General features: G+C 34.0%; 1 protein-coding gene and 2 long non-coding RNA genes across 4 annotated transcripts; all 3 read right to left on the bottom strand.

The window, feature by feature from the left end:
- Nucleotides 1–1,373: 1,373 nt before the first annotated feature.
- On the bottom strand, nt 1,374–3,479 carry LOC109809813 (uncharacterized). Its single transcript, XR_002240700.3, has 3 exons — nt 3,328–3,479; nt 3,073–3,194; nt 1,374–1,655 (listed from the first exon to the last, which is right to left on the bottom strand). It is a non-coding gene; the product is annotated as an uncharacterized LOC109809813 (long non-coding RNA).
- A 2,769-nt stretch (nt 3,480–6,248) lies between these two features.
- On the bottom strand, nt 6,249–10,780 carry GS1 (Haloacid dehalogenase-like hydrolase (HAD) superfamily protein). Its single transcript, XM_020370102.3, has 6 exons — nt 10,591–10,780; nt 10,253–10,477; nt 8,341–8,401; nt 8,035–8,182; nt 7,772–7,851; nt 6,249–6,635 (listed from the first exon to the last, which is right to left on the bottom strand). The coding sequence occupies exons 1-6, from the start codon at nt 10,667–10,669 to the stop codon at nt 6,503–6,505; spliced, it is 726 nt and encodes a 241-aa protein (XP_020225691.2). The 5' UTR covers nt 10,670–10,780; the 3' UTR covers nt 6,249–6,502.
- Nucleotides 8,596–10,246, bottom strand: LOC145958430 (uncharacterized). Of its 2 annotated transcripts, none has more exons than XR_014434211.1 (2): nt 9,630–10,246; nt 8,596–9,542 (listed from the first exon to the last, which is right to left on the bottom strand). It is a non-coding gene; the product is annotated as an uncharacterized LOC145958430 (long non-coding RNA). The 2 variants fall into 2 exon arrangements; XR_014434212.1 differs by having other exon boundaries at nt 8,596–9,533.
- Nucleotides 10,781–25,455: the final 14,675 nt, after the last annotated feature.

Here is a 25,455-nt window from a genome sequence, read left to right as displayed (position 1 = left end):
ATGAAAAACAATTGAAAAATTTAGGTGAAAATTTAATTAGTAAGGCCAAATTCTTAACATAAATATTAAATGTAACACTTTGATAAATATATTTCAGGTATGATATTTTGGTAAATTTATTTAATTTTTGTAATATTTAAATAAAAAAGTCTCCACACGCACAAAAGATACATTGAATATTTATAAAATGAAAAATAGGCACATAATTTATAATCGAAGGACCTAAAAATTCAGTACAAAATTATACATTATCGTATTAGTTACAGTAATATTTTTAATGTTACGATTGACAAGACAAATATTGAATAATACATAATTAGAAATTTTATTTTTACCCAACAAATTTTTTATTTATTTTTCCTTGATACAAGACTTCGCTTTTTTATGCATATTAAAAGACCATGTAATTATATAATGATAGTAATTATTTTGATCTCCACATTTGATAAATTATTATACTTTTTTATTATTAATAAAAAAAATTTTAAAAATACTTTTACTAAATTCAAATTAAAATTCAAGATCTTGATATTTAATTAATTACCTTTATTACTTAGTAATTCGACCTTACTCATATATATATATATATATATATATATATATATATATATATATATATATATATATATATTTTGATATGCAAAAATGTCTGTTACTATCTTTAACATAACACTGTAAGTAAATATAGTATAGTTAATAAGTGCAAAAATTACACTATCAACCGATTAAATATAATGTTAAGAATGATTTTTAAACTTTAAAGTAACTATTATAAAAAAAATCATAAATTTGTCATATATAATATTTTATCATTAGATAACCCTGTAAAAATATTTTATTTTATTATTATATAGAATATATGATCAAATATATAATAAAATGATCACAAAAAAATTCAATTATATAGAAGGGGCAAGAATAATCAATTCAATAGTGAATTACTATTTTTTAATAAAAAAATCAAGTTTTTAAATGATTTAGTTTTTTTAATAATAATTTTAAGTAATTAAAGGAACAAACATAAAATCCAAATCTTGATTAAACACTTGTACTCTTTAACCAAAATTCAAGGTTCATTTCTCCTCTTAGACAAGAATTCACAACTGAGAACACTACTTTACTCCTAATTCAAATAAGAAGTTATATCTCCTTAAGAACTTATGTTCATTTTTAACTTTAGAGTAAAATACAATAAGGGTTCTTAAATCTAACATGGAAATAATGGACCCACAAATAGTAAAATAAGAACCCAAATTGAGTAGAGCCGGAGATGCTCTAAGGAAAAATTGCCTACACAAATTAAAAGAAAAACCATAATTATCGAATCAAGCTGCAAGCATTTTCTATAAAAGCTCATCTCAATCTCACCCGTATTTGAAATATTTGAAATCCATAATGCATTAGGAGATTTACAGAGAAGCACATGAAGGAACGTGAACTAGAACATAAGCACCCTATCCTATTCACAAGCGAGTGCATCATAGATTCGAATCTCTACACATAACAATCTAAACTAAAATACAAAAACGGTGAAAAAAAATTGAGTTCAGTTTATGTCATAACAATTAGCAGCATTTATCACTCTCTAGTCTTCTGCAGCATCTTCGATTTCTTCATCCTCCGGTACTCCTCGAAGGTAAAGAACATTGTTACATCTAGAAACACCAACAATTCAATAAGACTTAACTATCGTATTTAAAAGCTCAACGGAGGTCAGAGTGACAATATGAAATAATCTTATTCAGAAAAAATAATTATACAAAGAAGGCTAAAAGGAGGAAACGCATATGTTTTCTTGTGAAACTCTGTTGAATATTTTGATCATGTTCAGAAATACAAAAACACCAGAATGTCAATCCTTTTCAATATAAAAATAAATAAATTAAATACATAACACATACAGGGACAAGACAGGACATGAATCAGCATTGTCAATAATACATTAAACATATAATCTAGTCCCAATATGTGTCATGGATTCTCAATTTGATTTTTTTACTTAAAAATTTATTACATTAGTCCCTGTTGCATTATATGTTGACCTTTAGCTCCCTTGAACAATTTTAATTTGGTCCTTATAAATATAACTCATTCTTAATTTGGTCCCTACATGTGTAGGACACTCATAATTTAGTCTTTATATGTAATTATGTAGACACCAAACTAAAAATGTTACATGTTTGGGGACCAAATTAAAAATGCATACAGGGATTAACAATGATATGGACTAAACCGATAATGTAGACACATGTAGGGACTGATCTAATAAGATTTTATATGGGGATCAAATTGACAATTCGTGACACATAAGAGCACTAAATTATATACTTAACCCCAAATAATCTTTAGGTGGTGTAACCGTGTAACTTGCATGTAAAAAGTAGTTTTGGCATTTGAGCAATATAATCCATCTTTAAATCACTCTTTTCAACTTAACCAACACGATTTAGAGACCATATATACCATGCTATCTTCTACCTCCCAAATAATATTACAAAAAACATAAAGGACTTGAAAGGAATAGCAAGATCTCACTCATTAAATAAGGAATAGGACCCATACAAATTTGTGATTTCTAACCAATTCCAACTAATAAGAAAGACTTGAAAGGGTGTCTTTAAAAGACCTAGACTTGAAGCATTTCTCTAGATGAAAATAATTGAGTATAAGAACCAGAGTTTGCTTATCTTAAGTAATGGTGCGATTTCAATCTTTTAACAACTAAACAACATAAAGGATTCACAAACATCTTCAGCAGTAATCCTATGGCATTCATTCTTATGGTCAGTTCCATTAACTATTTGGGATGGTCACTTGATTTTAATTAGGGTGGAGTAGGAAAATATAACAACAACAATGCTAATATATGGGATATGGTAGGATTCGATTTTAAAAATGAAATATGAAATTGATTCGAACTAACAAAAAAAGGGTTTTAGGGTTTTTTGATACAGATTTGATTGGTTTTCAGTTTTTTTATTTTTCCCGATGTACTGGTTTGAATTGGATTCAAAAACCCGTGTTAGCAAATAAAAAACCACTAACAAATAGAATAGTTGATATCCAAGTTACCTGATTAAAATCTCTCCCAAATTTCCAGTAAACTGTCCCTCAATGTACTCTTGTGTGTTGGCCAGCTACAGAGATAAATCACAGATATTAAAAAAAAAAGGCTTGGGATTAACTGGTATGGTCTGCAAAAGATGAAAGGCAATTAGAAAAATAAGGCACATTCGAGCAAAACAAGCATTGAAATCGTTGAGTTATGAAGATGTGGATTAAGTGCATAAAAGATGATATAGGAGAGTGAAAGCAGAAGACACTCACAGCCATAGTAGAATGCTACGCTCTGCAAGATCGCCATCGCTGAAACCTCGTAACGGTAACTATGGTTTTGTGCTCCAAGGCCAGCTGAAGAAAGGAAACTGGGATGGGTTCAGGCTATTTTTTTTGCCTAGCCCAATGGGCTTAGATATGTTATTAATTTTTGGTTGATGATATATACACCACCTTTATTATAAGTACACTTCTTTTTTATTTTTAAAATATTTTTAATTTTTTATCCTGTATTTTTTTTTTAATTTTACTCTTTTATTGTTTAAAATAGATATTATTAATTATTATACTTATATTTTTAAAATTACTTTTAGTTTTTATAGTTTAAGATAAATATTTTTAGTCTCTATTCTTATAGTTTTTTTTATCCTTTAAATTCTTATCATTAATTTTTTATAGCATTGTCTCTTTCACGTTGATGTGACATACGTAATAATTCACCTTTGTATGTTTGATATCAAAATTATGTTGTCGAAGTTACGCTAAATTTAGTTTCTCAATGCTTCATGTCTATTTATTTCCTCACTTGCAACATTCATTATTAAGACATTCTTTTTAATTTTTATCCTTACAAAATTGAAGACCTCTATCACTTAAATACAAAATAGATAACGTTACAAAAATAAAACTAATAAGAGACTAAAATGATTAAAAGAATTACAAGCATATGAATTAAAAAGATCAATTTTAAATTGTAGAGACTAAAAGATAAAGTAAGTAAAATTATAAGGATTAAAAATTATTTTAATTATAAATAAACTAAAAACTTGGTCAGCGGATACCATATCATGTGAGTATAGATTAGTTCTTAATTGTTAACTTCAAACACTACATAGACCATGTATATGGACAAAAACTAATAACTTTGATTTATTTGGAAATTTATTAGTAGTCTAGACACTACAATAACTAAGCATATTTGATGAAAAGTACCTTGTTCCGAAATGTCAATAGCTCCTCAATGCTCATCTTCAATCCACCGTAGAGAGAAATAAATTTGTAAAAAAAAAAACACTCTGACATTCAAATTAAATCTAAAACTGCATAAAGAAAATATAATATTAAAAACTTGTTTGGATGCAAGTTAATAACGCTTTTAACAACTTTTGTGCTAAAATAAAGAATATTTTTTATAGAAAAATTCTCACAAATATTTTTAGACTTATATTCAAATAAACTCTCTAAGTTATGCCAAAAACTATGTCCCCCTTTCCTTGTTTCCCCTTCTTCTTTTTTATCAACAAGGAAACAATTATTACCTTTTATTGCTATTTAATGAAGGCGCATTCTTAAGCAAATGCTAACAACTATGTCACCCTTTCTTTGTCTCCTCCCCTTCTTTTTATCAACAAGGAAACGGTTATTACCTTTTATTGTTCTTTAATGAAGGCACATTCTTAAGCAAATGCTAACGAATTGTGCATTACACAATCCCACAAGGTGAACCATTTCAAACTCCGAGGCAGTTTAACCAACTAGTTGAATAAAACGAGGTTACAAAGATAATTCACATCCAATAGCATAAACTGGATATAAACACTAACAAAAAAAAAATTTGTTACATGCCCAACAAAATTATACTAATATCTTAGAGCACCTCCAGCGGAGGGTGCTTGTGTTGTGTCTTAAAAATAAGTAACGGAACTTATTAAAAACTCTCATTGGAGTGATCTTACGTGGTACTTGAGTTGCTTAAAAATTTTTCTGTGTTGCTTGTATAAGGGACGTTGCTTAGCATTGAGGAGAGAAATAATTGGCTAAAATGCATCTATGTGGATCAGATTTAAGAAAATAAAAAAAACTGAAAAAACGTGTTCACTTCATCTTCGTCTCCTACGCACGACGGACCACCCTCCCCGCGCGCAACTCTCGACCGGACCTCCTTCCCTCGCGCGCGGCTCCGAGCGGACCCCCACCCCGTGCGCAGCTCCCGACTGGACCTCCTTCCCCCGTGCGCGCAGCTCCCACCAGACCCCCTCCCCCTGCGCGCGGCTGCCGATCGGAACCCCCTCCCCCGCGTGCGTGGCTCAGCAAATAGAGAGAAAGAGAGACGTTCCTTTGAGAGTTTGAGAGAAAGAGAGACTGAGGAGAAAAAGAATGAGATGTGTGAGAGATGTTCGTCAAAAAGAAAAATGAGAAAGAGCCGTTGCAATTTTTTGATTATTGTAATTTTTTATTGTAATTTTTATTATTGTAATTTTTATTATTGTAATTTTATTATTGTAATTTTTAATATTATTTTATTATTGTAATTTTTTAATTGTAATTTTTATTATTGTAATTTTTGGTATTTTTTTATTATTGTAATTTTTTTAATTATGTAATTTGTTTTGTTAATTATTTATATTTATATATTATTTATAATAATTTTATAAAAATATCATAAAATGTAGTGTGAGGTGTCAAAAAGTGTAGTATGAGTTGTAAAAAAGTAGGGGTGCTTATAAACAATTCCCATTGGAGCAAAAATTGTAAAAATATAGTATGAGTTGCTTATGAGTGACGTGGCACAGTGAGACCCATTTATAAGCAACTCTCATTGTAGATACTCTTATACAACATCATTTTGTATTCATCTTTCTCTATTACTTCATTTATTATGGAGAAAAATAAACAAAAATAATGTTATATAAGCTATTGATCAATTTTTTTTAAGTTATACAACATCATTTTGTATTCATCTTTCTCTATTACTTCATTTATTATGGAGAAAAATAAACAAAAATAATGTTATATAAGCTATTGATCAATTTTTTTTAAGGAAATTTTTATTGGACAATTTTGCATGTATGAAATGTGTGAATATTAAATAGTTTGTTAGAAGAACTGGTTAACTCAATCGGGTTTAACTGAACCAAAATAATTTCACTGTCTATTTGATTTTGGTAGTGAATCATAACGGAAAATTACTGTTTAAACAAACAGAATCAATCACGTTTTACGTTTCATGCCAGGAGAGAAATATTTAAACAATATATCGAATCTGTAAGATCTTACAAGTCCACATTCATTGTAGTAATAAACCAATAATAGTATAAAGGTCAAAATATGTGACCGGTAATATATGGAAATGGATAAATTACTCATAGATTAGTTGTACAATAAATATGCAGCCTTTTCTGTCTGCAGTAAAAAAGTACTGACAGTAAGTGAAACCCAAGTTCAGCTAGCTTCCGTTATCTTCAAACGGAGGTAAACCCCACTCACTAGGGTTGAAATCCAACAGTGAGTTCAAAACTTGGTCTGCTGCTTCATGAAAAGATTTGTCCAGCCTTGGATCAGGGACCATAACAACAGACCTGCATGACATTTACCAGAAAATATAAAGAAATTGAAGATAATACTCCAATTGCACAATGTATTCATGCTTAATCAAAATAACATGCAACTAATTGGTAAGAAATAGGAACGGGTAGATAACTAAATATCATCACGACTGGGTAGTATAAGGGACTACACTAATGCCTTCTTAGCTTGACATCATGACCGAACAAATCATTGTATTCATTTTTAGTTACCTATAGAGTTTTGTCACTTAATGCTTTACCCTATTCAAATTTCAAATTATATCATATATACTTGCTCATGAGTCAGAGCCAGACTGATAGAGTGATAGCTCTCTATGATTGTGATGAAAGTTATGAGATCCACAACTAATTTGTGAATTAGCTCCAGTCTTGAGCCGTCTGACAATCTCTGGGCTAATTTCTATCCTTCAGTGAACTAAATAGTGTAATATAATTTTTTTAGAGTAAAAACTCAATCACCCTTGAATCCTGGAGGTTAACCATAGTATATAATTTAGTAAATATTAAATTTAATCGATACAGATAAAAGGTTACAGAAATGACAGGAACCTTCATTTTTGTAACGTGTAAATTGTGACAAGCAATCAGACTACACAGTTCTTTCACTAACTATCTGACTTCTAAAACAAAATCAATTGTAGCTTAAAATTAGTTGAGATTCAAATTTAGCAATTGCAAGAACATACAAGAGAGTGGAATCCATTACCCAGCTTCAGATATTCGTATGTCACAGTTTCTAAGGCCTCAAACATGCATATGTAATAAACATACTATTATATCAGCAGAGTCATGCACTCCACATACAAGGGAGAGAGAGAAACAAAGGAGCCTACTGAACATATAAACATTAAAATGATGCAATCTGTCATAACTGTTAGGTGGAAGAAATTGTTCTGATTAAAGAATGCAAAGATTTCATCAATTCTAGATCAGCGAATTGCTGATGCATATATTTTATATACTACATAACGTGCAAGTAATAATGCAGGGTCTGAAACTGATAGATCTAGCACTAAATAATCCACCCATTCTACTAAATGCCGAGACATTTTGGAAACCATAGCCTGTTACATTCAAATTTTAAAATATGAAAATAAAGATATCATTCAATGCTTCAACCCACTTACATTCCTGCATTCTTAGCTGCGAGAACTCCTGAGGGCGCATCTTCAAAAACAAGAATGTTACAAGGATCTACAGGTCCACCCTGTTGACAATCATCATTAACTACAACATCAATATGTCTGATTGCAAACTTGACAAGTCAGAAATACAATAAAATGAACCCAAATTCAAACTCAAATTGAAAGTAGGAAAAGAAGGCATCTTTAATCCTTTATTCTGCAGAAATTGTCAACATGTGCACCACATTCATTAATTGGTAGTATACCTCAAATCTCTTGGCTGCAGCAAGAAATCCATCTGGGGAAGGCTTGCCTTGTTTAACTTCAGGGTCATCACCAAGAACAACATGATGCATCAAAGAGAAGAGTTCATGATGTCTTTGAGTTTTCAATTCAAAATGTCGCCTGTGAGAACTGTAGGGCAATTGTCAAAACAACTTTGCATAAAAAATCCTTCAAATTTCAGAATAGATGAGAAACAGGAAATAAATCTTTTCTTTTTACCACCCCCCCCTAAAAAAAAGGTAAAAAACATTAAAAAAAATATAGATAAAAAAATGGTCGAAGGGTACCCAGTTGCCACGCAAATTGGAACTCCACTCGCATGTAAATGGTTGACTAAACGGCTAGCACCTATGATAGATAAAAATGGCACAGAAGGACATCAATATGTAAAAAAATTTGTAGTGCATAACTGCATATAAAACAGATTTTGTATATTCAAGTTTTTATATATCTACTAAGTCTATTGAGTTTGACAAGCTTACTATTTACACTACAAACTATTCAATACTAGTCCCAACTCCCAAAAAATATTAAGTATCAGTAAAAAAAAAAAAAAAAAAAAAAAAAAAGGTGCAGATTAGGACTTTCACAATAACATAACTAGTTTAGGTAACAATCTTTAAACAAGCGTAAGGCAGTTTCTGAGTTTGAGTCTGAGGTCTACGCTTACAGTTCAATGACATAAAATTTAAGCAGCATGTGGGTGGAGGGGATGGGATGGGGAACCCCTTTGAGAACCCATGCCTCGCAAGAAGATCAAATCTTCAATAGTTGAAAGTTTTTATCAATAGTATACATAATAACCAGCCAGAAAATCATGGTAGAAATACATTCTAGGAGAATTTTATGAGTTCAAAGTTCATAACTACACTGAGAAGTAACGAGTTCTGATGTTCTACATATATAACTAGGCTGATTTGCTGAATGTGTCCATATAATTTCTTCTCAATCTCATGGTAGATCCATTTTGAGATGAATCTTTTCAGGTTTTCATCATGTGTATATAAAGAAAGGATGGAAGATGCTCACTGTATTGTTTTAGAACACAGACTTGTTAACATTAAATCAAATCTTAGCAAAAAGAAATGAAAAGGGATGCAGACATTAAGCAAGGAATGATCACAAGTTCAATGGTTCAACACTCTGCAAGGTGACAACCAATTATGAACTTTTATGCATCACAAAACAACAGCTTAACTGATCAAAGAATGAAAAAAGAGAAGTGAAATAATCAAACTGAAAGGGTGTGAAATGAATAAAAACAACTGATAATTTTTACATATTTACTCCAACAAAAAAGTGACAGATCTAAAAAAGAGGATGGGGAAATTTGATAGGCATCCAAGCACTAGGAAACCCTCCCTTAAAAGCTAGCAACTTGAGTACCCCACCAACAGACTATCTTGTTTGTTATAGTTGTTCCTAAACAGACGGCAGTCTTAAGTTATTTTTTCTTGTATTAACTTTTGGTGTGTGAAGCCTGAAAAGTCTTGCAAAAAAAAATTATACTCAGAAAAAACTTCCTGAAGAGACAAGAATAAAGAATACTTGGGTGTTAGGGAACATTGTTTGTAACCTTTTGCCGATAGTAAAATCTTGGTGATGAGCCAAAGTTTGAATGTAGTCTTGTTTAGTGGTGCAAACCAGTGTGAAAACGGTGAGTCACTTCTTTCTCCTTTTTATTATCTACATATATTTTACTGTTGCTAACCTATATAAGAAGGGAACTTACTTGTGGCTAACAAACTCTGTTTTCTAAAAGCTGTTTATCCTTTAAGGGTGCGTTGGACGGTTCATAGGACATAAGGAATAGGTGATGATGATAAGACAAATTTATGTGCTTTAAAACTTCTAGACTTCTAGTTACTGGTTAGTAATTCATGCTGGTACATAAAAACGAAATAAAAGTTCAGCAACCCTTGACAAATAAACAGATTACCACCTTTATCAACAATTAATGTTTAGAAGTTAGACCAAGCCAAGCATATGCATGTGATACATATATAAAAACATATCAACTCGTGCCCTTTTTGCATCATGTACTACTGTTAAAGCCTTCAATTTCAGTGTGCAAGTTTAAAGATCCTCCCATCACGTCTGGAGTGTCAGTTCCAGTTTCAATTGGGCATGGCCATAGTTTATAGCTACAAGATTCGTTAACCTTTATGTTAATTAGACAAGGGTCTACAATCGACGTACCTGGCATAAGCTCACTAGTCGGAAACAAGGTTCGCAGCATTTCCTCTCTTTCTACGAGAAACTGCTCAGCACTGAGAGAATCACTAATTCCGGTCTCTTCAACAAAGACCCTAGCAGCTTCTATTGCCTTCTTCCCCATCATCTTTGCCTTAAGGCTCCAATCAAAGGTTTTGTTGAACCTAGCGAGTATGAGTTCCTGGACTTGAGTGTAGAACTTCTCAGTGTCTGCAACAGAGGCCAACACAACAATCACAGAGAAAAGAGGGTAAGTAGTAAGGATTTAAGCGTTGTTAAACGACAATGTGGCATAGCGTGGTTGAAGAAAGATGAAAAAATACCGAGAAGGAGACCGTCCATGTCAAAAACGACGTGGGTGATTCGCCTTATGACGGAGACGGTAGCGGAGGAATTGGCCATTGCGCTATGATGCTGAAAGGAACAGTCAACAGTGTCCAGTGTCCGATCTACAACCGCAGATTCCAGGCGTCAACTGGCCGCGTCCCTAATTTTGTGACATGCTTTTACTCAGTTCAGTTGTAATTTACACTCACACCGTTTATTGTTATTAATTAATTAAATTTATTTTGATTTATCAATTTTGGACTAATAATAAAAGACATAAAAGAGATAACCTTATTCAACGTACTTTTTTTTTTTTTTTAATTTGAATTTAAATTTGACACGTATATTTAGTATCAAATGACTAAAATAACACTCAAATTTTATGTTTTATTTATAAAAGTTAAGTACTTATTAGATATTTGAGTTTTTGTTGTGTTGATTATAATATTTGTAATATTTTGTTAAGTTTGTATTATTGAATATGATATATGATGGATTTATAGATTACAAGATTGTGTATATTTTAGTTTTAATTTAATGATGTTTATTATTCTTAAAATTTGTAATTTTTAATTGTTTAGTAGTGTTTTGTAATGTTAATTTATAACATTAGATGTTTTATTAGTTGATGACATGAAAATATATTTTATAAATTTAATGTAATTTTATTTTATGAAAAAATATAATGAATTAGTCCAATTCAAATTAAATATATTTGGATTAGATTAGTACAAATTTGAGACTGAAAAATAAAAAAATCAAACCAATACAATTCAATTAAAATTGATCGGATTGGATGAAAAATGTTTCAAATCCAATTTGATCCAATCCATGTCCACCCCTACTCAAATTGATCCTATTTTAGACTTTTTTATTATAATATTATGAAGAAAAAAATCACCAAATATGATATATTAAAATATATTTACCAAAGTGTTGGCTACAATATGATGACCACATATTTATCTCAATCTAAATATGAAAAGAAATAAAAAAGGATCATCCAAAATCCTCGCATATAAGTATAGAAATCGACATGAGGGAACCTAAACAACCAAAAAGATGTTTCATGTGTAAGAATCCAGCTCATACCAAGAAAAATATCCTTATCGATTGGAAGCTTCTAATCAGCAACAACAATTCCTTCAAAATGTTTCATTATTGTACCTTTCATTTTGTTTTTCATGTTATTTTCATTTAAAGTCAATTTTAACAATTTCATATGTTGTTTGAAATCTTAATTTTATTGATTATAATATATTAAAAATATTTATGATTTTATTTTATTTTCTTTTAATAAATTATCAAACACAAATATTACAAAATTTATTAATCATCATAAAAAATATACCACATTTATAATAGAAACAAATAAACTATTAAAATAGAAATTAAATATTTATTTATACATTAACTAATTTTTAAAATAGTAAATTTCTTTTGGAAAAAGAATTTACAAGGGGAAAAGTTGATACTACACTCTTTATCAAAAGAAAAATGAATGACATCCTTTTAGTGCAAATCTATGTTGATGATATTATTTTTGGAGCTACTAATGACTACTTGTGCAAGGAATTTTCAAGTGATATGCAAAGTGAATTTGAAATGTCCATGATGGGAGAACTAAATTTTTTCCTTGGACTACAAATAAGGCAAACCAAAAATGGAATTTTTATTAATCAACGCAAATACTGTAAAGAATTGCTCAAAAGGTTTGGAATGGAGAATGCTAAATCAATGGCAACACCAATGAGCACTACATGCTACCTTGACAAAGATGAAGTGGGAAAATCCATAGACGTAAAGAAATATAGAGGTATGATTGGATCTCTCTTATATTTATCTGCAAGTAGACCTGATATTATGTTCAGTGTTTGTTTATGTGCTAGATACCAATCTAACCCTAAAGAATCTCATTTGAGTGCTGTTAAAAGAATTATGAGATATCTGTTAGGAACCACAAATCTAGGACTATGGTATCCTAAAAACATGCCTTTCAATCTAGTAGGTTACTCCGATTCTGATTTTGCTGGGTGTAAAACTGATAGAAAGAGTACTAGTGGAACATGCCATTTTATTGGATCCGCTTTAGTATCATGGCATAGTAAAAAGCAAAATAGTGTTGCTTTATCTACTGCTGAAGCAGAATATATTGCTGCTAGAAGTTGTTGTGCACAAATACTATGGATGAAACAACAACTATCTGATTATGGCTTATTATTAGATCATATTCCAATTAAGTGTGATAATACTAGTGCTATCAATCTCTCTAAAAATCCAGTTCTTCATTCTAGAACAAAGCATATTGAGATAAGACATCATTTTCTTAGAGATCATGTTCAAAAAGGAGATTGTGTTCTAGAATTTGTTGAAACAAAGAGTCAATTGTAATACCCATTTTATTATTATGGCATTTTCGTAAATTTTCAAAGGTATAGGGGTATTTTTGTAATTTTATTATTGGATGGCATTTTAGTAATTATCGGTGGCATTTTCGTAATTTTAATTAAAATTTTTGGGGCATTTTCGGATTTTGGAACGGGCTGTTCCAAAAGCGGAACGGGCCGTTCCAAAAGAGAAAAATGTGTGTACTGGGTTTGTGCAGTACAGGGCCGGAACGGGCCGTTCTCCAAAGGAGAACGGGCCGTTCTGCTTGGAGAACGGGGCGTTCCCCTTGCAGAACGGGCCGTTCTGCTTGGAGAACAGGGCGTTCTCCTTGCAGAACGGGCCGTTCCGAAAGGAGAACGGGCCGTTCTGCTGGGTTTCGAAACGGGCCGTTCCGGGGCCGTTCCAGTTGAAAAATTTACGTTGTTCTGATGGATTCAGAACGGGCGTTCCGTTTCCGGAACGGGCCGTTCTGGTTAGGTGGCGAAATTTTGCTATAAATAGGGGCCTTGGGGTGTTGGGAATGTATGCCTTGAGAGAGAGAATTTCTAGAGAGAGAAAGAAGAGAGAGAAAGGGAGAAAGAGAGAGGAAAGAGGAGAGGAAGAAAGAAGAATCCAGTAGAGGAGATTCTGCCCGAGTTTCGGTTCCTGTTTAAGGAGAGAGGTGGAGGTTCTGCCCGAGTTTCAGTTCAGGTTTATACAAGTAAGGGTGGCATTTATAAAATTAATCTAGTATGCTAAGTAAGGGTAGTGCTTATAAAATTAATCTAGTGCGTATGACCATGATAGGAATAGTATAATTTTAATATGCTATTTTATGTGGAGATTTTCATTTCATATAGTATAATTTGGATCAATTGATGGTTGTTTTGGATATTTATATTATTATTATATTGATAAATTGGCATGGTATAGTTATGTTTAATTATGGAATATGCTGTGTATGTGGTTTGGAAAAGTAAATAGGACTTAAAGGAGTAAGGTTATGGTATGGATTAGATCTCTTGGTGAGATCAGGATATAATCTTTGGAAAAGTATGAAATTGGGAATCCCATGGTGAGGATTCCAATGTGGAACTTTTCCAAAGGTTATATGATAAACCACTTCAGATGTTAGGTGGATTCTGAAGTACTCCTTTAAGTATTCTATTTGCTACCGGTATGGGGGCCAGGCCGAGTCATACCGATGGATGAAGTGGCCATGATCACCAGGGTTACGTGACGACGTAATTCCAGCTGTATATTTTCCATGAGAGGTCAGGTGTGATTCCTGTGTTGCTGATATGTTTCAGCGTGCGTGTCAACACTTGGTGGATGGTGTTGAGGCCAACATTGTGAGGATATGTTGGTGTGAGATCATGGAATAATTATACAGTGGTGTGACTTTGTTTCTGGATGTGGAATATGTATACAAATGGTGTGGATTGTATGCATTGGATTTTAGATTTGATTTATATTTGGCATGGAAATAATTATTTATAAGGTTTATTTCCTTGGTGCGGATATATATATATTATGGATAAATATCTGTTTAATGATATTTTATCATGTACTATGGTTGGTTTTATATGTGCTAACCCTTGCATGTTTTCCATGTGGTTTGGACTGTGATGATCTCACTTTGTGGGGGAGCAGATCAGGTGTGAGGCTTGGGATAGCAAGAAGTCTTCTGATAGCTACTTTGAGTAGTAGCAAGGTTTAGAGCTTGACCAGCACCTAGGGTGTCTAATTATATTATCTTTTGGATTACTGTATAACTTTACTAAGGATGATGACTCTGCTATAGCAGATTATATTATATATTTTGGAAACAATTTATATGTTATTGTATAATTACACTCTAGCGTAGCTGGCTTTTGCTCTATTTTCTTTATTTTATATATTTTATTTTGGTTGGTTATTGATGTGACGGCCTAGGGCGGGTCGTTACAATTTTGGTATCAGAGCTGGTCAAGTCTCTTTAGGGTTTGTGGGAAATGGTCTTGTTGCATTTCCGTTGTGTGGAAATGAAAGGAACTTCATGAGTAACTCATGAGTTTCTTAATCTTGATTAGGAATTTCTTATGGGTTTCGTGTAAACTCATAAAGTTCTTTGACCTTTTTAAGATGGCTGGTAGGGGAAATCATTCTAATTCTTCTTCAAGCATGGATGGGCGGCAAATTGCTCAAGCTATGGAGTTAATTGCTGCTGCTATTGGACAACAGAATACCTTGTTGGCTCAGATGGAGACTAACCGGGCTGCAGCTGAAGCAGCTAGGACTGAAGTACCTGATGAATATAAGGGCTTGTCAGAATTTAGAAAAGGGAATCCTCCTCAATTTACAGGTGTTAATGGACCTGAAGTTGCTGATCAATGGATTGAGGAGATGGAGAAAATTTTCATGGTGATGCAATGCCCCGAGGAAAGGAAGCTAAATTATGCTGTTTATATGCTAGTGGGTGAGGCTAGCTTCTGGTGGAAGGGTGCTCAAGCTATGATGGAGGCTAGAGGTGAAGTGGTAAATTGGAATAACTTTAAAAAGGTGTTTCTGGAGAAATATTTTCCAGATAGCGCCAGATATGCTAAAGAAGCTGAATTTTGAGACTGCAACAAGGGAATATGTCAGTACAAGAGTATGTGGTCAAGTTTGAACACTTGGCTAGATATTATTCTCAAGCTATCATTGAAGCCTGGAGGTGTAGGAAGTTTAGTGAGGGTCTAAGATTTGAGCTGAGAAAGACTATTGTTCCTATGGGAATTATGGAGTTTCCAGTTTTAGTTGAAAAGGCAAAAACAGTGGAAAGATTTGAAGGAGGAAATAAAATGGAAAAGGGTCCAGAGGGATCATCTGGATTTGGTAGGGGGAAACATCCTCAAAAGAGACCATCTCAGTTTCAAATTGGAAATGCTAATAAGAAATCGATGGGGACTACTACCACAAGAGATGTTCAGAGTATTAGATGTTATAGATGTGGAGGCCCACATATGATAAGGGATTGTCCTACAAAGAATTATGCTTGTTTTAAATGTGGCAAGGTGGGTCACATGGCTAAAGATTGCAATGTCAAAAATATTCCAGCTAGAGAGAACCAGAAAGTGGATCGGCCTACTGCAGCAGGTCGTGTCTTTGCTTTAACAGGTGCTGAAGCTGAAACATCATCTGAGCTGGTAAAAGGAAAGGGCAAAGCTGATGGTAATGATATTTCTATTTTATTTGATTCTGGTGCTTCACATTCTTTTATTTCTTATGAATGTGTGAGAAGGTTAAATTTGGTTGTAAGTTCCTTGTGTGTGGATTTAGTTGTTTCTACCCCAGCTTCAGGGTCTGTTTTGACTTCTGAGGTTTGTTTGAGATGTCCAGTGGAGGTGGAAGGGCGTTGTTATAAAGTGAATTTGTTTTGTTTACCTCTATTCGATTTGGATGTAATTTTAGGGATGGATTGGCTTTCTGCCAATAGGATTTTGATAGATTGTTCAGAGAAGAAATTAATCTTTCCTACTGATGAACAGGAGAGATTTATTTCTAATAGACAGGTGGATGGGTTGTTGAAAAATGGAGCTCTTGGGTTTATGATCTTATCTTTTATTAGTATAGAGAATGAAAAGTTGTTGAATAGTATTGATGTTGTTAGAGAATTTCCAGAGGTTTTTCCGGATGATGTTCCGGGATTACCACCAAAGCGAGAGTTAGAGTTTAGTATTGATCTTATACCAGGGGCGGGACCAGTGTCCATTTCTCCTTATAGAATGGCACCAGCGGAGTTGTTTGAATTGAAAAAGCAGGTTGAGGAGCTTTTGGAGAAGCAGATGATCAGACCAAGTGTCTCTCCGTGGGGAGCACCAGTGTTATTGGTAAAGAAGAAGGATGGTGGTGTGAGGTTATGTGTGGATTACAGGCAGTTAAATAAATTGACAATCAAGAATAAGTATCCTTTGCCAAGGATAGATGATTTGATGGACCAATTGAGGGGAGCTTCTGTTTTCTCCAAGATTGATTTGAGATCTGGGTATCACCAGATTCGGGTAAAGGAGGAAGACATACCAAAGACTGCTTTCAGGACTCGGTATGGTCATTATGAGTATGTTGTTATGCCTTTTGGAGTGACGAATGCTCCAGCTATTTTCATGGATTATATGAACAGGATTTTCAGACCCTTTCTGGATAAGTTTGTGGTGGTGTTCATTGATGATATTCTGGTTTATTCTAAATCTATGGAAGAACATAGAGAACATTTAAGGGTAGTTTTGCAGGTATTGAAGGAGAAACAATTATTTGCAAAGTTGTCAAAATGTGAGTTTTGGTTATCTGAAGTTAAGTTCTTGGGTCATGTGATTTCTGCACAAGGAATTGCAGTTGATCCTACTAAGGTGGAAGCGATTTTGAGGTGGGAGCGTCCAAAATCAGTTACTGAAATTAGAAGTTTTGTGGGATTGGCTGGCTATTATAGAAGATTTATAGAAGGATTTTCTAAAATAGTTATGCCTTTGACACAGCTGACTAGGAAGGATCATCCTTTTATATGGACGGAGGAGTGTGAAAGGAGTTTTCAAGAGTTAAAGGAAAAGTTGACTTCGTCTCCAGTATTGATTCTGCCAGATCCTAATAAATCTTTTGAGGTTTATTGTGATGCATCTCATCAAGGTTTAGGATGTGTTCTTATGCAAGATAGACAGGTTGTGGCCTATGCATCTAGACAGTTAAAGATTCATGAACGAAATTATCCTACGCATGATCTAGAGTTGGCTGCGGTGGTTTTTGCTTTGAAAATTTGGAGACATTATCTCTATGGAGCAAAGTTTGATGTGTTCAGTGATCATAAGAGTTTGAAATATTTGTTTGATCAGAAAGAGTTAAATATGAGGCAAAGGAGGTGGATTGAGTTTTTGAAAGATTATGATTTTCAGTTAATGTACCATCCAGGTAAAGCAAATGTGGTGGCAGATGCTTTGAGTAGAAAATCTCTTCATATGTCTTACATGATGGTTAAAGAGATGGAGTTAGTAGAGAAATTCAGGGATATGAATCTTAATATTGTGATTGCCTCAAATTTTATTAGTTGTGGTATGACTACCATTACTAGTGATTTCTTGGAGATGGTGAAACAAAAACAAGTTCAGGATGCTGGTTTGAATAAAGTTAGAGAGTTGTTGGGTTCTGAGAAAGCTGAAGGATTTGAACAAGATATGGATGGAATCTTGAGGTATAAGGGTAGAATTTGTATTCCACAAGATGAGGAGTTGAAGAAGTTGATATTTGAGGAAGGTCATAAAAGTAAGTTAAGTGTACATCCAGGTATGACAAAAATGTATCAAGATTTGAAGAAAATGTTTTGGTGGAATGGGATGAAAAGGGAAATAGCTGAGTATGTTGCATCTTGCATTGTGTGTCAAAAAGCTAAAGTGGAACATCAAAAACCAGGAGGTTTGTTACAAATGATGGAAGTGCCAGAATGGAAATGGGATAGTATAACCATGGATTTTGTTGTTGGATTACCAAGGTCTGCTAAGAATTGTAATTCTATTTGGGTGATCGTGGATAGATTAACTAAGTGTGCTCATTTTCTTCCGGTGAATATAAAGTGGTCCTTGGAAAAGTTAACTCAATTGTATATTAAGGAGATTGTTAGATTACATGGTGTGCCCTCCAGTATCATCTCTGATAGGGATCCTCGTTTTACATCCCGATTTTGGCAAAGTTTGCATCAGGCGTTAGGAACTAAGTTGAGACTCAGTTCTGCTTATCACCCACAAACTGATGGGCAGTCTGAGAGGACTATCCAATCTTTGGAGGACTTGTTGAGGGCTTGTATTTTGGATCATCTAGGGAATTGGGAAGAGATGTTGCCTTTGGTCGAGTTCACTTATAATAACAGTTTTCATGCAAGTATAGGAATGGCACCGTTTGAGGCTCTGTATGGGAGGAAATGTCGAACACCTTTGTGTTGGTTTAAAGAGGGAGAATCAGTGATGGTGGGGCCAGAGATTATCTTACAGACTACTGAAAAGGTGAAACAAATTCAGGAAAGAATGAGAGCTGCTCAGAGTCGGCAAAAGTCTTATGCAGACAAAAGGAGGAAACCTTTGGAGTTTTCAGAAGGAGAACATGTGTTTTTGAAAGTAACTCCTACCACAGGTGTGGGAAGAGCTATCAAAGCTAAGAAGTTGAATCCTAAGTTTATTGGACCATATCAAATTCTCAAGAGGATTGGACCAGTGGCATATCAGATTGCATTACCTCCATTCCTTTCTAATCTGCATGATGTGTTCCATGTTTCACAACTGAGGAAATATATTCACGATCCAAGTCATGTCTTGGAATCAGAGGCAGTACAAGTTAAGGAAAATTTAACTTTTGAGAAACAGCCAGTTTCAGTGGCAGATAAGAAAGTTAAACAGTTGCGAGGTAAATCTATCAATTTGGTGAAAGTTATTTGGGATGCGATTACTAATGAAGCTACTTGGGAGTTGGAGGAAAGGATGAAGGATCAATACCCATATCTCTTTTAGAGTAAGTGAATTTTCGAGGACGAAAATTTTTGTTGTTGGAGAGAATTGTAATACCCATTTTATTATTATGGCATTTTCGTAAATTTTCAAAGGTATAGGGGTATTTTTGTAATTTTATTATTGGATGGCATTTTAGTAATTATCGGTGGCATTTTCGTAATTTTAATTAAAATTTTTGGGGCATTTTCGGATTTTGGAACGGGCTGTTCCAAAAGCGGAACGGGCCGTTCCAAAAGAGAAAAATGTGTGTACTGGGTTTGTGCAGTACAGGGCCGGAACGGGCCGTTCTCCAAAGGAGAACGGGCCGTTCTGCTTGGAGAACGGGGCGTTCCCCTTGCAGAACGGGCCGTTCTGCTTGGAGAACAGGGCGTTCTCCTTGCAGAACGGGCCGTTCCGAAAGGAGAACGGGCCGTTCTGCTGGGTTTCGAAACGGGCCGTTCCGGGGCCGTTCCAGTTGAAAAATTTACGTTGTTCTGATGGATTCAGAACGGGCGTTCCGTTTCCGGAACGGGCCGTTCTGGTTAGGTGGCGAAATTTTGCTATAAATAGGGGCCTTGGGGTGTTGGGAATGTATGCCTTGAGAGAGAGAATTTCTAGAGAGAGAAAGAAGAGAGAGAAAGGGAGAAAGAGAGAGGAAAGAGGAGAGGAAGAAAGAAGAATCCAGTAGAGGAGATTCTGCCCGAGTTTCGGTTCCTGTTTAAGGAGAGAGGTGGAGGTTCTGCCCGAGTTTCAGTTCAGGTTTATACAAGTAAGGGTGGCATTTATAAAATTAATCTAGTATGCTAAGTAAGGGTAGTGCTTATAAAATTAATCTAGTGCGTATGACCATGATAGGAATAGTATAATTTTAATATGCTATTTTATGTGGAGATTTTCATTTCATATAGTATAATTTGGATCAATTGATGGTTGTTTTGGATATTTATATTATTATTATATTGATAAATTGGCATGGTATAGTTATGTTTAATTATGGAATATGCTGTGTATGTGGTTTGGAAAAGTAAATAGGACTTAAAGGAGTAAGGTTATGGTATGGATTAGATCTCTTGGTGAGATCAGGATATAATCTTTGGAAAAGTATGAAATTGGGAATCCCATGGTGAGGATTCCAATGTGGAACTTTTCCAAAGGTTATATGATAAACCACTTCAGATGTTAGGTGGATTCTGAAGTACTCCTTTAAGTATTCTATTTGCTACCGGTATGGGGGCCAGGCCGAGTCATACCGATGGATGAAGTGGCCATGATCACCAGGGTTACGTGACGACGTAATTCCAGCTGTATATTTTCCATGAGAGGTCAGGTGTGATTCCTGTGTTGCTGATATGTTTCAGCGTGCGTGTCAACACTTGGTGGATGGTGTTGAGGCCAACATTGTGAGGATATGTTGGTGTGAGATCATGGAATAATTATACAGTGGTGTGACTTTGTTTCTGGATGTGGAATATGTATACAAATGGTGTGGATTGTATGCATTGGATTTTAGATTTGATTTATATTTGGCATGGAAATAATTATTTATAAGGTTTATTTCCTTGGTGCGGATATATATATATTATGGATAAATATCTGTTTAATGATATTTTATCATGTACTATGGTTGGTTTTATATGTGCTAACCCTTGCATGTTTTCCATGTGGTTTGGACTGTGATGATCTCACTTTGTGGGGGAGCAGATCAGGTGTGAGGCTTGGGATAGCAAGAAGTCTTCTGATAGCTACTTTGAGTAGTAGCAAGGTTTAGAGCTTGACCAGCACCTAGGGTGTCTAATTATATTATCTTTTGGATTACTGTATAACTTTACTAAGGATGATGACTCTGCTATAGCAGATTATATTATATATTTTGGAAACAATTTATATGTTATTGTATAATTACACTCTAGCGTAGCTGGCTTTTGCTCTATTTTCTTTATTTTATATATTTTATTTTGGTTGGTTATTGATGTGACGGCCTAGGGCGGGTCGTTACATCAATTAGCTGATATATTCACAAAGCCCTTACCAAAAGAAAACTTCTTTTCAATTAGACAAGAATTGGAGATTCTAGACTATTCTCACATTACTTTTTGATTCTATAGGAAAAAGTTACAATTTTAAGAATTGTAATCGATTACAGGATAAGGTAATCGATTACCAGAGGGAATATATAAATGTTTTGAAAATTTGAACAATTGTAATCGATTACATTGTCAAGTAATCGATTACCAGAGCGTATTTGCTTGTTCTGGCACACATGTAATCGATTATCAGTTTGTGTAATCGATTACCAGTAGCGAAAATGCACAAATCTGGAAACGTGTAATCGATTACCATATGCGTGTAATCGATTACACGACGTATCTGCACTTATATTCGTGCAGTTCGTCTTCTTCCTCACGAAAAATCCCCAAAACCCTCCGCGCCCTAACATTTTCAAATCTTCATATCTTTCTCAAGTCTTAACGAAATCAAGTCCCGTTTGTTCTTTTCTTCTTCATTTTCAATTCTCTTCAATTCTACCGATTGTATTTTTCAAAACAATCACTCAAATGGCGGATTCATCAAAGCGTCATAAGGGTTCTTCGTCACGTCCAACCACCGCCAGACGCCGCCAACAGCCTCCCTCCGACGATGCCCCTACTCCTACGAATCCCATTCCATACACTGGACGTGCTCTCGCTCTGTTCTCCACAGACGAACAACAAGATAGGTACTACCAGTTATTTTCTGAAAGAAATATTGTTGATCCCAAATATATCAGTATTGATTTTTTTTTAGGATGAATCATTTGAGTGTTATACGATTTTTAAGAATTCTGGGTTAGTAGATTTTATGGCTATGAAAAACCCTGTTTATCCAGAATTAGTCAAGGCCTTTTACAGTAATTTGGAAATCAGGGATGGAGTCCTTCACAGTGAAGTTAAAAAAATTCCAATAGTGATAAATCAGTCTCTGTTCTGTGATTTATCAAAATTAAAAGATCAGGGTACTCTGTTTGAGGGAACCATTCCGGATACATGGAAACCAGAATATTCCATCCCAAATATATCAGTATTGATTTTTTTTGAGGATGAATCATTTGAGTGTTATACGATTTTTAAGAATTCTGGGTTAGTAGATTTTATGGCTATGAAAAACCCTGTTTATCCAGAATTAGTCAAGGCCTTTTACAGTAATTTGGAAATCAGGGATGGAGTCCTTCACAGTGAAGTTAAAAAAATTCCAATAGTGATAAATCAGTCTCTGTTCTGTGATTTATCAAAATTAAAAGATCAGGGTACTCTGTTTGAGGGAACCATTCCGGATACATGGAAACTAGAATATTCCATCCCAATGCCCGAAGTATGATTTGTGTGGATAATGCTGACATGACTGGAAGAATATTGGCTGGATCAATAAAATTTGATTATAGAATCATGCATTACATAATTGTTCGGGTACTGCTTCCCCGCACGACTAATCTTGCACAGGCTTCAGAGGAGGACTTAATTTTGATATGGGCTCTAATCACTGGCCGGGAATTTAGTTGGGCTCATCTGATTAGGAGTCGAATGAAGAAGGCCTTGCGGGTTAATGCTTCTCTTCCATACCCACATTTTGTAACTACTATTTTGGAACATTTTAATGTTCCTTTGGAAGATGAAACATGGGTTCCAGTTAAGAGGTTCTTTGAGATTGGGGCATCTGCAATTGCTTCTTTTGGGTACAAGAAAACACTAGAAAACACCTGGGTCCGCAAGCGGGATTTTCAAGCAGTAGACATTGATGATAGAACTCCGTCACCACCTCCTCAAGATCCTTCATCAGCACTTCTCTCGGATGTTCTCAATGAAATTAGAGATCTCCGATTCTATGTTGGTGAACGTTTTGATTCTCTTGACACTCGCATGACTCGTCTTGAGGAGGAAGTAAAATCTCTTAGATGTCCTTCCGAGTATCTAGTTGACTGTGACTCTGTTAGTTGTTTTCTTAGTTTATCTTCTGTTTTGGACTATTTTTAATCAAATTCTGAACTTTTTGATTAGGACATATTTTGCTAATCTAGGATAACTCTGCACCTTTGACTCTGACTATTTTGCTATAGGAACATATTTGACTTTTGGTACTGAATGGTGTTTGTTTATCTCATTCTATATTTTTTATATTGTCTCATTCCTTTTGATGTTGCCAAAGGGGGAGAGGAAAGGAAAGAATAAAAGGGCAAATATTGGATATTTTGAATTGAACAATTTAACCTGATCACTACAACTGTCTATTTAAAGTAAAAAAAAAATTATAATATAAAATTAACATCAAACAATGATTTATTAAGGGGGAGACTAAAGGGGAGTGATCGATATACACTGTTTTATGTTTCTTTCCATTTACAGTATGTTGTCATCATCAAAAAGGGGGAGAATGTGGAAGAACGTATGTAAAGAATTTTGATGATGCCAAAGAAATTGTAGAAAACAAGAGGTCAAGTTAAAGCAAGGTGATCAAGAAACAAGAATCTCAAAGTATTTTAGATAAGTCTTGTCAACCTAGCTTTATATGTAAAAATAAATCTTTAGAAATATTGCATAAGATTCTTGGCCATTTAAAATAAAGAATTTCAAGAAAACCCAAATATAATCTTTTATATTAATAAGGTTTTGAAAATAAAGGTTTTCTATATTTTAAGTTTTAATAAGGTAATTATTGTTTTTAATAGTCTGGTAATCGATTACCAGTACATGTAATCGATTACCAGAAGATAAAAATTTCGAAATTTGAATTTAAATTTTACAACGTTTCAAACATTTTGAAACTAAAAAGTTGTAATCGATTACCAAGTCTTGTAATCGATTACCAGAGCCTATTTTCTGGAAAATTTTAGAAAGTCACAATTCTTCATGAAAAGTCATGACCTTTGAAACAATCATCTATAAATACCAATAATTTTTCAGAAAAAGGTTACGAACTCAATTGTGAAAAATTATCTTTACAATTACTTGGCCAAAAATCATTTGCAAATATTATCTAGAGAGTTCTACTAGATCAACAAAGTGTAAAATCCACTCTTCAAAGAGAGTTGTTCTACTTCATTCAACTTTTCTATTGATCTGTAAAGGGGAAATTGTTGTTCTCCTTGGTGGTCTGTGATTCTCAACACGAGGAAAGAGAATTCCTAGGTGTTGGAGAATTTGAGTCTTGTAAAGGTTACAAACATAGTGAAAAATCTCAAGTGGGTGACTTGAGGACTGGATGTAGGCAAGGTTGGCTGAACCAGTATAAAATCAAGTTTGCAATTCTCTATCCCTATACTTTTAATTTTGTTGTGAAGTTTTTGCATCATTACGTACAAATTGTTTATGATATTGATTTTATAAGAAAGAAGTTAGAAATACTAATAAAGAGAAGAAAAATTAGATAACTTAATTCACCCCCTCTTAAGTTACACGAGGCTACTTGACTAACAAGTGGTATCATAGCCAAGGTCATGAGTTCGATACCCAGCGGGACAATTGCTGAGGGGGAGATTGTTGTGGGTTGTATCAATTGTCCCGTGGCTAGCTGATAGTCAGGGCGCAACTCTTTTTACTTAAGAGCGCAGCAGCCTAAGCACCATGATTCGACAGTGACTTGACCCACCTAGCCTCCGCCACGGGACAATTGATGCAACCCGCAACAGTTAATAAATTAAACTGAGAATATATTATATAAAACAATAATATTATAAAAAATTGAAATTGTAAAAAAGTACATTGAGAAATCAGTTACTAGTTAACCAACCACTAGGGTTAGTAGTTGGGTGGGAAGGGGTTTGGATAGTTAGAAACATGAGGATCTAGGTTCAATCTTCATCTTTGTAATATTTTCTATCTTTACCAAAAAAATAACTAGTTAACCAAAAAAGTAAAAAAAAAAAAAAACTTATGTAAAAAATTGTTTGGTGTAGACCTAATTTCTCAAAACGAATAATAAACACAACACTTTGATATATATATATATATAATTTTTTATTTGAATTTTTCTACTAAT

Source organism: Cajanus cajan, chromosome 5 (genome assembly GCF_000230855.2).
Source record: "Cajanus cajan strain Asha chromosome 5, NIPB_CcT2T_4, whole genome shotgun sequence".
NCBI lineage: Eukaryota > Viridiplantae > Streptophyta > Magnoliopsida > Fabales > Fabaceae > Cajanus > Cajanus cajan.
The sequence above is the reverse complement of the archived record's forward strand: the minus strand, read 5'-3'. Positions and strand labels throughout refer to the sequence as shown.

What these genes read in the sequence shown, in the direction of transcription:
- GS1 (XM_020370102.3), bottom strand. Translation starts at nt 10,669, where the DNA reads ATGGCCAATTCCTCCGCTACCGTCTCCGTCATAAGGCGAATCACCCAC. An exon ending in CTGCAGCCAAGAGATTTGAG is followed by an intron (nt 7,852 to 8,034) that starts GTATACTACCAA and finishes GATTGTCAACAG; the next exon opens with GGTGGACCTGTAGATCCTTG. An exon ending in GCAGCTAAGAATGCAGGAAT is followed by an intron (nt 6,636 to 7,771) that starts GTAAGTGGGTTG and finishes AATGTCATGCAG; the next exon opens with GTCTGTTGTTATGGTCCCTG.